This window comes from Myotis lucifugus, unplaced genomic scaffold (genome assembly GCF_000147115.1).
Source record: "Myotis lucifugus unplaced genomic scaffold, Myoluc2.0 scaffold_60, whole genome shotgun sequence".
NCBI classification, from domain to species: domain Eukaryota; kingdom Metazoa; phylum Chordata; class Mammalia; order Chiroptera; family Vespertilionidae; genus Myotis; species Myotis lucifugus.
This window is the reverse complement of record NW_005871108.1, coordinates 349,158-360,508: the sequence shown is the minus strand read 5'-3', so window position 1 is coordinate 360,508 and position 11,351 is coordinate 349,158. Positions and strand designations below refer to the sequence as shown.

General features: G+C 55.2%; 1 protein-coding gene across 2 annotated transcripts in view; it reads left to right on the top strand.

The window, feature by feature from the left end:
- The first annotated feature begins 15 nt into the window (after nucleotides 1-15).
- Nucleotides 16-11,351, top strand: part of SIRPA (signal regulatory protein alpha) — a 40,134-nt gene continuing 28,798 nt past the window's right edge. For both annotated transcript variants that reach the window (XM_006089358.3, XM_023754321.1), the window contains exon 1: nucleotides 16-165. In XM_006089358.3, coding sequence (XP_006089420.1) covers nucleotides 87-165 — 79 coding nt within the window. In that variant the 5' untranslated portion in view covers nucleotides 16-86. The remainder of the gene's footprint in view (nucleotides 166-11,351) is intronic.

Here is an 11,351-nt window from a genome sequence, read left to right as displayed (position 1 = left end):
GGGCTTAGTCATTTCCCGCTCCAGCCCGCGCTTGCCCGAGCGCGCACTCACGGCCGCTCTCCCTCCTCGCTCCGCAGCCGCGGCCCATGGAGCCCGCCGGCCCGGCCCCCGGCCGCCTCGGGCCGCTGCTCTGCCTGCTGATCGCTGTGTCCTGTACCTGGGCAGGTAAGCACCCCCACCCCTCGTCCCCGCTGCTGGCCCCCTAACTGCGGGCTCCGGCCTCTCAGGCCGCCACTGGGGGCCACGGGGCTGTCAGCAGTAATAGGGGTAGAGATGCCTGTGAGCGGGGCTACAGATTCGAAAACTGAGGCCAAGAGAGGGCCAGCGAGTTGCCCAAGGTCACACAGCCAAGGAGGGAACCCGATCCTGACTGCGTGCCACTGTGCTGGGCACCGGAACGGACCCCGAGGAGTTGCTCCCTGCCGGATCCGGAGGGGGAGGCAGGCTGCGGGCAGCCTTCCGAACCAGACACCCCTGGCTTCTCTAAAGCTCTCTGCCTGGACCCGTGCTTTCCACAGGTTTGATTTCGGGGTCTGAGAGAAGGGGGTGGGGGGCAGAGGTCCTCCAGGCACTGCCTAGGCTGGAACAGAAACAGGCGTTGCAATTAGGGAAGAGTGAGCCTCCCCGCGGGTGCGCAGAGTGAAACGGTGTTGGTGTGTGTATGGGGGAGAGAAGAAGGGAGGCCGTTGTAACCCTGGGGTGAGCTGCTGCGATCAGATCAACAGATCCTGATATGAAAACACGGTGCATGTCCCTGTGGTTGCCAGAGCCTCTGGCTGGATGGCAGTTCTCCTTGCTGCCCGCGCCCCCCCCCTTCCCCAGGCTGCCCGGCAGCTCCCTGCAGTTCGGGGCTCGGTGGGGCTATTACCTGTGGCTCTGAGCAGGTCTTTTTGTTGGCCTACATCAAACACCTGGCTGTCTCCAGCCGGCAGGCTCTGAAGGCTGGCATGTGTTCGCCAAGGGGTGAGGTCACCATTCAGGAGTCCTGCTTCTTAAAGGGGTTTGCAAAACCATGTGTCTCCTGGGAGGGTCTGGGGGACAGAGAAATGGCATTTAGGAGTAGGGGTGCGGGAGAAGAAACGAGGATCTTAATTTTTGGCTTCTTGAAGCGGTGTTGTTGGCAGAGGGGTCTGCACCTCCCTCCCCTGAGGAAAGAGGCAAAGATGAGCTCAGTATCCACCTCCCCCTTTTGCATTTGCCTAGAGACGGGTAACCATCTGAAAGCAGTGAGAAAGGGAGAACTAGCAGAGAGTGGGTGGAGGGAGAAGTGGGGGTAAACAGCCTCTTCTCTCTGCCCTGCAGTTTCTCCTGAACCTGGGGATCCACGTAGGACTCCCCCCCCCCCCATCCCCCTGCCCCATTCCCGGGTCTTTCTTTTACAGTTGGGTCCTTGCTGGGCGGAAGGAAGCACTGGTATATTTCATTTCTCTCTGGTGAGTGGCATCTCTGATCTGCTCCTTCCTGCCTGAGCCGGCCATGCATACCCTGCAGAGTCCCAGCCCCTGCCCTGCCATCCTTCCTGGCTTGGAAATGCATGAGCCTCTCTCACAAGTGCTTAATTTTCCTAAATCAGGGAACTGGGCACAAGTTAATGTCTAAATGTCTATTCTAGACCCTCCTCCAGTCAGGACCCTGTGGCTCAGTTTCTGGCAAAAAGCGTGGTAACGTTAGTTAACAAGTGTTCAGATGGACAGCCTGCCTTTCCCAGGGCCCTGGCTGGGAACACCACCACCCTTCCTGTGAGAGAATCTCTCCCTTTTGTCTATAAAAACAATCTATAAAAAGGTAAAGATTAGGCCATAAAACTTTCGTTCCAATCCATTCAGCATCAATAGCCTGAAAAAGTGGGAGCAGCAGAGGGGCCAAGATTAACTTTGAAATAAATAAATCTTGGGAGGTGAGAATACGTTTCTTGGTGGAGGGTGGTGGGGAAGGGGTGGGGTGTCGCTCTCATAACTGCAGCCTCCCAGCATCCTTCACTCTATGTTCCACAGGGTCCTGGTCACACTCCGGCCCTGGCCTGGCATTCCTCTGGTTTGGCTGCAGGATGGGGCTTCAGGCCCCTCCCTCAGTGGCTCTAAGCATGGGATACCACAAAGCAGAACTAGAGGCAGAACAGAAGGGCAGGAAGGTAGAAGGAGGCCGTCGTGCAATTTTCTAAGAAAATGGGCTTGTTTGAGGGAGAAACTCAAATGTCAGGCTTCGGAAGGCGGCTCTGGATTGAATGACTACTAGTGTCTCGGGCAGAGCTGTCAGCCTGGGAGGTGTCACGTGACTGCCGTGGCTTCACATGGTCACTGTTTGGAGGGGGCTGGTCACGGGAATGATGAGCAGGGGAAGAAGTTGCTAAAGATTGCTTTCATCACAAATGCTGCCAAAGGGAAATTCTAAAAAGATGCCAGTGAAGTCACCAACCTGTGTTCTGGGAGCCAATGGGAGGCTTGTTTCGTAAAACAACTTCCCGAGGGAGATTCTGAGGCAGGGGACAGGGGCACGGGGACATCGGGGCAGCTTGATTTTCTAGCTACAGCAACGGCACATGACACTGAATCTGCCGGCTCCCCGTCTTGGCCCCACCTGGGTCTTGGGATGTCACCTACTGGGCTGAATTCAAAACGAGCTCCCATTCATTCCTCGCCCTGGCCTGGAGAAGGCAAGGCCAAGTAGGGGCTCGGGTTTGGGGGCTCTGACCTTTTGGTAGAGGGTGGCACGCTGTTGGCTCCTCTGTACTTTCCTAAATGGTGAAATTAATCTCACTTCCTCTTTCACAAGAAGAGAAGGGCGGGGGGCTTTAGCCCTGTTGGGCTCAGGCTGTCGGAAAGTCCTTGAAGTCGAGTGTTCTTTGGGTAACTTCTGCCCATTAATTATTTATTCCTTTACCAATCCCACGAGACACGGGGTGTGATTCATTCCTTGACTTGTAGTCACTCAGCACGTATGAACTCCTAATGTGAACCATGTGTTGGGAGAAGCGAGGAGACCCAAATGTTCTTTGAATGTTAACTGTATTCCAGGCTGTGTGCTGACTGCCTAATCTGCATAATTTCATCGGTCAGCAAACAAAGACTCAGCTGGCTGTTATTCCCATTTTGCAGATAAGGAAAATAGAGTCTCAAACTGGAAAAGTAACTTGTCCAAGGTAGGGAGCCTGGATCCTGAAGGAAGAAGTTCCCTGATTTAATTAGGATGACTTAGTCCAAGCTGGAGGGAGCAAGAGGAGCCCTCCCCTCCCGGCTCCGATGGAAGTTGGTAGAAAGGTTCCCTCTGGGGCAGAAGTTTTTAACTGAGTCACAGTTGTTTCTCTGAAAATACACTGAGGATGGAAACACTGGCAGCCCCTTGGCCCTCACAGATGACAAGTCACAAGTGGCTCCCGTCAGAGCCCCCCATCTGGGCTGCCGAGCTCTGGAGCCCCCAGAGCTGGAATATTCCTCCTTGCATCTATCTTCCTGGTGCCCTTTGCAGCAGATGGAGAGGGGGTGTGTGAGAGGAAGGCAGTCTAAAAGTGTTGTGCGGATCCCACACTCACTCGCTTGCTGCTTCCAATGGCTCCGTGTGACAGGTTATTTTTTTATTTGTAGTCTTGGTCCCCCCCCACCCCCCTCTTTTTAAATGAGCTCAGATTTCTGGCCTGTCAACACGACTCAGATCATGTCACTCCCCTGCTCAAAACTGTTGAGTGGGTCCAAATTTTCTTAAAAAAAAGAAAAACACAAAAAAATTGCACCAGGGCCTCCCTCCCATGACAGGCCTTCTTTCTCAACCACATGTTTGCCAGAGAGCTGACCTATTGAGATGCTACAAGGTAAGCAGGCTTGCTCTCTGCGGACCCAAGCTTTCCCGGCTACTCAACCCCCTTAGCACCCAAAAGACCCCGAGAAGTCCCGCGCTTGTCGGATCCCCATTCATAGGAACAAGAGGCGTTCGGGTTGGATAACACTCCTTAACTTGGCCTCACCCAGTTTGGTGAATGATTTTGTACAAAGCCATGCCCTTAGCTCAACTCTCTCAAATCTGTTCCTTTGCTTATACTGTTCCTGCCATCAGCGATGCCCTTCCCTGTGTCTCCTCACCTCCCTATGTCCAAATCCTCCTCCTCCTTCACAGCTCAGTTTGTGCTGCCTCATACTCCAGGGACCTCTTCCTCCTCCGAACCCGCCCCCAGGATTTTATCAACCCCCGTCTGAGGCTGCGCATGGCTTTCTGCTTGTTTCATCATCCTGTGCGTGCACGGTTAACGCTGGCACCCGGTGGTCCCACGTGCGCAGTGATCAGCTAGCCTCTCCGTGTAGACACAGCCAGCCCGGTGCTGAGTCACAGGCTCAGAGCCAGACCCCTGGGTGTCAATCCAGCAAAAACATCCGCATGGACAACTTACCGAGCTCTGCGTCTCGGTTTCCTCATCTGTAAAACAGAATGAACCAACAGCTCTGTTTCAAGGATTAAGTCCATTACTGCGTGTGAAATGCTGGAACCCATGCCTGGCACGTAGCAAAGTGCTCAGCCGGTGTCGTCATCGTCAGTTTTGTTCTGCTTGGATTTCCTCACCCATGAAAGCAAGCCCTGCTCTTGTAAAGCTCCTCGCACAGGGCGGCTACTCACAGGACAGCAGAGCTGATAAGGGAGTGAATGTCTCCGGCCGGAGGTTTCCCCTGTAGCTTTTATGCCGGCAGGGGATGGATAAGTTGAGCAGAAACCCAAGCTGTGTGATTTAATTGTCTGGTGGTGGGACTGAGTGCTGTGGGCATAGCTTGCCTCTAGGTGTCTCTGTCCCTGTCCACAGGTCTGGCATTGTGGGTTCCCAGACCTGGGAAACCGGAGGGGGGCCTGAGCGAGCTGTCAGTCCTCTCCTCCAGCACCTGATGGCAGTAGGAGAGGAAGGGACTGGCGGGCTCACCCAGCAGATCCGTGGCAAGGCGTGGGGGGACGCCAAGCCCAGCCCCCTGTGGTTCAGGCCAAGGCTTTTTAAAACGGGGGTGTGCTGGAAGTTTCCATCGTTAAAGCTAGAAATCCGACAGGATCCCAAATGCCATGGGAAAGGACCACAGTAAAAATACTGGGAGTCATCTTTTCTGGCCCCTTAGCGGGCTCAACACTTCATGTGTACGATCCCAGTGGCGTTCACAGCACCCTGGGGAGTACGTGGAGTGACCATCAGATTTGAACAATGAGGAAACAAGCAACTTGAGGAACAGAGAGGTGGAGCAACTTGCACAAGGCCACACAGTAAGTGGCTAAGTGGAGATGATGACCCAGATCAGCCCCTGTGGTTAACTGGACAGCACTTAACCCTGTTTAACAGGTAGGGAAACTGAGGCCCGGGGGTGCCAGCGTCTTGCTTTCCTGGTTCTCCTTTCCTGGTTTCTGTCAATCAGTGTGTCCTCCCCGGAGGCGGCAGCTGCTCCCAAGATGTGTTTCCGTCCCCTACTGGAGAAGGAAGCCTCTATTTTCACAGCTGAAACGGCTTTCCTGTTAGCTCGGCCGCCCGTTCCTGGGCAGGTCTTTGTGGGAGCCCTCTGCAAGATGAGTTTTCCCTGCCAGGTGTCCTGCCAGGCCTTCAGTCCACAGAGATGCAAAACAGCTAAGGTGGACGTCGGAAATGGTAGAAAATTGGATCTTTGTGTCTGTAAGATTTCCTGGCACATCCATTTGGGGGCGCAGGGTGTTAGATGGCTGCAGATGAGCGCCAGGAGCTGAAGGCGATCAGGTGGCCGATCAGGATTGGGAGGGAGGTTGGAAGCGGGGCGTGAGCCATGAGCTTCCAGCCGGGTGGAGAGGGTGGGTGCCGATGCCAGGGCCGCGCTCTGGCCCCATTAGTCAAGGGCACGTGTCCTCCAGAAATGGAAGCTCATGGTAGCAGGGGCTGAGCCTTGAATCTGTGTTTTCCTCCTCTTTTTATTTTGGAAAATTTCAAATATGCACAAAATGAGAAGGAATGGGGTAAGGAACCCCAGCTTCCACACTGATCTGCCGTTTTTATTTCACCTGCCCTCACCTGGCAGGGGGTGGGGGTGGGGGGGTGGGGGAATATTGTAACGCAAATGCTGGAAATTGGGGATCATTTCATCCATCGGTACTTTGATGTGCACCATTGTCTAGTCCTCAAAATGAGCCCCAAAGCGTGGAGTCCTTCCTCCCCATTTTACAGAGAAGGACCCTGAGGCTCCCCGAAGCCACGCTGGGCTCTTCCCAAGGCCACATAGCCAGTGAGAGTTAAAGCCGGCTCCACGTTTAATCTTCACCACTTGGTTGTCCTTATGGTTGTTTTAATTATAAATATTCAGTCAACGAGTTTTTCTGAGCATCTACCATGTTCCAGGGGTGGCTCTAGGTGCTGGGGACACACTGCAGACCACACAAGCAAAACACTGCTCTCACGGAGCTGACATGCTAACGAGGAAATAAAAGCAGGCCCGGTAAACATTCCATGAGGTGGAGACAAGTGCCATGAATCAACTAAAGCAGGACGAGGGAATGGAAGGTCGAGTGGGGACAGAGGCAGGGCCTCCTTGAGGAGCGGAGGCTTGAATTAAATGGAGCAGCCATGGGGATATCAGGAGAAGAGCGCTCCACACTGAAGGAATAGCATGTGCAAAGGTCCTGAGGCTGACATGAGCTTGCTATGTTCCAGGAGTAGAAAGGCCGAGAGGCTGGAGTAAAGGGAGATGGGGTGGGGGAGTTGGGAGAATTCAGGGCCAGACAAAGTGGGATCTGGTTCATTGAGTACCTGACATTGAACATGTCAGGCCATGTGATAGGATACTCTGCAGATTATCTCATTTAATCCTCGCCACAGTTCTGTGAGATGGGAACCATTATTATACCCATTGGACAGATAAAGAAACTGAGACTCAGGTGAAGTGACTTGCCCAAGGTCACACAGCTTATACATGCAGAGCTAGGATTTGAGCCCAGGCCCCTGACTACTGCAGCGTCCTCATCATTGCTTTCCTGCTTCCACTCTGGCCCCTTCAGTCTCTTTACCCATAGGAGCTGAGTGAATCGAATCCTCTTTGTTCCTGCTCCAAACTTTTCGGTAGTTCTTGCTGCCCTTAGAATAAAATCAAACTCCTTACTTATGAGGCATGGCATTTTCTGGATCACATCTATCTCTCCAGCCTCATCTCGTGTCAGACTCTCCTTTCTCCCTGGGGTGCAGCCACAGCGGCCTTCTTTCTGGTCTTCATATGCACCAACTTCTTTCCTACCCCAGGGCCTTTGTACTAGCTGTTCTCTCCCCTGGAACACCTCCCCGGGGCTTTGCTTCCTTTGTGTTCCAGTTGCAGTCCCATCTCAGAGCTGCCACCCCAATATAAAAGAAGCCCCCACCTTATCATGGCTCCAGAGTTGTTTGTTTCCTGGAACCCCTAACTATTTCTATATTTGTTTCATTATTTCAGCCCTGTCTCCCCCTATAGGATATAAGCTGCATGAGAGTAGGGACTGTGTCTGTCTTATTCACTGCGAGGTCTCCCGGAACCTTAGCACAGGGCCTGGCAACAATAGGTGGGTTAATGCACATTGGTTGAATGAAGGGACAGGTGGGTACTGAGATCCCCATTTTAAGGAAGATGCTCAGAGCCACAAGGTCACAAGGCAGAGACCCGGGTCCAGAGGCCGAGCTGTGCCCTAACTACTACACAGTCCCTCTGTGGCCAGGCCGAGGGCCAGGAGCACACCACACATCCCTGCCCATCGTGCTGACACAAGGATCCCTGGAGTATCAGGAAGCACACAAATATCACTGTCAGCCTGGGTGGGCAGTGTTGGCCAAGAAACCCCAGAATCTGTACTTAAGGTTCCGGCTACACAAAACCACTTGCCCCATGTAGACACCATGATGGAATGAGCAGGCAAAACATGAGACGTGGCACAGTCTGCTGCCCTCTCAGCCAGGGTTTGGCTTGGCGGGCCCACCCAGGGTCCCCCAAAGGGCCCTTCATGGTATGAGGCCATCTGGTGCTGTGATGAAGATGCAGGTGGAGTCAGGTCGTGACCTTGGCCCAATGGCCATCCCTACCTGAGCCTCAGTCTTGTCCTCTGTGAAATGGGGGTAGTGACAGCCCTGTCTCGCTGGGCCCCCATGGAGGTTTGGTGAGGCCTGCCATGCTCCTGGCAGTGTCGGTGCTGGATGCTTGTTAGCCATTATTACTATTACTGTTACTGTTGGGTGATCATCATTTCATGGTTTGGGGCTGAAAGAGCAGGTGGAGCCCTCACGCTATCACTTACCAGCCAGGAGACCTGAGACTTACTATGCTGCCCCTCTGGGCCTCAATTTCTCCTTCTGGGAGGCAGAGGCTCAGCCTGGCTGCTCTCCTGCAGGTCCCTTCCACCCTGATGCCCATCTGTCCTTCGTCTTGATGACACCCCAGAGCCCTTCTCTAACAGGGCAGGCGGTGGAAGGGCACACGCTTTGGGCCACACACCCGAATATGGATCCAGTATGTGCTGCTTCCTGCTCTGGGCTCCGGAGCAGGTGTCTTGCCCGCTCTGAGCCTCAGTTTGTCCCTCTGTGAAATGGAAACACGACCATGATTTCCTCTTGCATGGGGACTGTTGAGGGTTAAGGGAATTAAGAGCCATGGAAAGTGCTTTCTCGAGCTGCACAAGGCGCTATAAAAGGCATCAGTGGATAGTGTCAGCTTGGGGGAAATCTCGTCCGGAGACTGTCTGCTGCAGGCAGCAGTGTGCTGCAACCTTGGCAAATGCCGTTTAATAGCTGCGTGTCTCTTTTAAGGGGGCCTTTATCTCGGCTGGGAAATGTGTGTGCGTCCTTGGCAGCCTGAGATCCCAAGAGCCTGAGCTGGAGGGGACCCTGTCGCCAGGAGAAGCGCTTGGCAGACGGTGGGTGTGTGTTCGAGCGCCCTCTGTGCCTCTTCCCTGCCTCTCAGGGTCTCAGCTTCCTCACCTATAGGGAGGGGGTGCTGACAGCAGCACTCGCCTCGCTGGGCTGTGGTGACAGTTAAGTGAGGGTTCCCCATTATCTGGCCTCATCCACACGTTGTGCCCATGAGAGCCTGGAGAGCATGGCCGGCAGCACCGGGCCGTCTAGAGGAGCAGTTGGGCCTGGAGGTTGGAAGGACGCCACCTGGGTCCTCAGCTTCCCCAGGCCTCAGTTTCTCCCCTGCAAGAGGGAAGCGGGAAGAAGGTCCTTAGGTTGTCGAGGCACTAGGTGCGGGGAATGGTGGGGGTGCGTGTTCGTGCATGCTGCCCCGCCTCCCCTGGCTCCCCTCAAAGGGCAGTTACCGCACACACATACTGATGGTCGCTCCTTCCTGCTTTGCAAACAGGGCCACGCTGCAAGCAGGTCTCCTCTAAACCAGCAAACACTCCCCGGGCCTCTGGCCTTCCCTGCCCCCCGGCTGGCCGCCTGGCCAGCAGCCTGCTCTCAGGCCCTGCTCTGAGTGGTCTGTGTACACGCTGGGGCCGAGCTGGTGTTGCCCCAGAGTGAACCCATAGCTTCTCACCCTGAAGGCTGTGATCGTGTGTCATCCCCTTCAGCCTGAAACACCCGGGCGTGGGGACGGCTGCCCCGCGCTGAGCGCTTCCTCTGCCAGGCGCCGTGCTGAGGTCTCTGTCCTTATTTCAGCCTAAAGCAACCCTGGTGCTGCTACTATGATGGTCATTATCCCCTTTCTACAGAGGGGAACCGGGGGGGGGGGGGGGGGTTGGTTAAGACCTGTCCTAGGCCTTTTAAATGGCAGAGTTCAAACCAAAACATGCATTCACCCAATGCCGGCCTGGTGTAAACCTGGAGGGTGCTGCCGGGGACAGAGCCGAATCCTAACTCTCAGAAGGCTTATGAGTACGTCTAGGGGAGGGAGAGGGACAAGAACATAGCATGTTGGGTGGTGGGTGGTATGAGACAAATAGAGCAGAGCAAGGGGCATTGAGGGGTAATATTTTGTACAGGGCGGCCGGGGAAGGCCTCGGGTAGGCCTGAAGGAGGTGAGGGTGAGAGTGCCAGGCAGAGGCCATGGCAAGTGCAGAGGCCCTGGGTGAGTGGAGAATCTGGCGTGACTGGGAGCGAGGCTGTTGGGTCCTGGTGCCACCGGAGGATCCTGGGTCTCACTCTGAGTGCAGGGGTCCTGCTGGGGGTTCTGAGCAAAAGAAGGCTGTTCCCTGGCGCAGGTTTCGGAGGCTCCTCTGGCTGCCGGAGGAGTGTGCGTTGGAGAGAAGTGAAGTAGAGGCGGGGAGGCCAGTTCAGAAGCTGAAACAAGGACCCAGGTGCGGGATGGGGGTGCAGGAGAGGCGTAAGGAGAGATGAGGCTGACCAAGCCTTGGAAGTCGAGCTGGCAGGATCTGCTAATAGAGGGACATGCTGGGCAAAGGGGAGCTGAGAAGTGTCCAGTTCTCAGCCTGCTCTTCTGACCCCTGACCACCAAGCCTTAGAGGGAGAGGTGGTGGTGCACCCTTGCTCACAGGTGGGAAAGTGGGGGCTTAGAGAAAAGTGACTTTGCAAGCCACCCCCCAGAAATGAGACATACTGGTCTCTGGCCCCAGAGCCTGAGCTTTAGACTCTGTTGGTACCTTAAGAGTTTACCTGCTACATAGAGGGCCTACCAGGGTCTACTCTTCCCCTGCAAGGACTTGGCACAGTGCCAGTTCCCTGAGTTGCCTGGAGCGGGGGTGGGGAGAGAGCACCCTGAGCCTGCTGGGCCTGCCCCCACCGTATTTGCAAGGCCGCGTGTGTCCCCACCAATGCAGGTGGTAGCTTCTGTAATACCTGGGGTGTCTTCACACAGTGGGTTTATACATTTGTAGCAGTAGACGGCTCCCGGTGGTGGCCTGTTGTCCAGACGGCATCTGAAACCATCCTGTAGGGTGTCAGGTTAGCCCAGGCTCAGGCTGGCCCTATCCCAGCTTGCTCACAGCCAACAAGCATGTGGCAAGGACTCTGCTGGTCCCTGGATTGTCCAGAGCCCTTTTCTCCCCTCTGTACCCTCGCTCATGTGGTTCTGCCCTCCTGGAATGCCTTCCCTTCTCCCTAGCCTCTGCCAGCCTTCAAGACCTAGCTCAGGGGCCACCACCTCCAGGAAGCCATCCCAGATAACACCCCTCTTCCAAGACCCCCACCCCCACGCCTCTTCTTGCTCACTGATCACCCTGCACATGGCATTGCCCATGTCTAGGGCTCGACCCCACAAGGGCAGGGACCTGTCTTACCCAGCTGTGTCCTGTGGCATCTAGGACAGGGGCTGGCAGCAGAGTGAGCTTTGAGGGCATGAATGAGTCAGTCTGAGTCCAGAGAAAAATCAATAACTAGCCACCGCTGCCGGAGCCCTGGCCAACCTGCCTCGGATCCTGAGCTCCCTTGGGAACTGCAGAGTCCACAGCCATCAACCCAC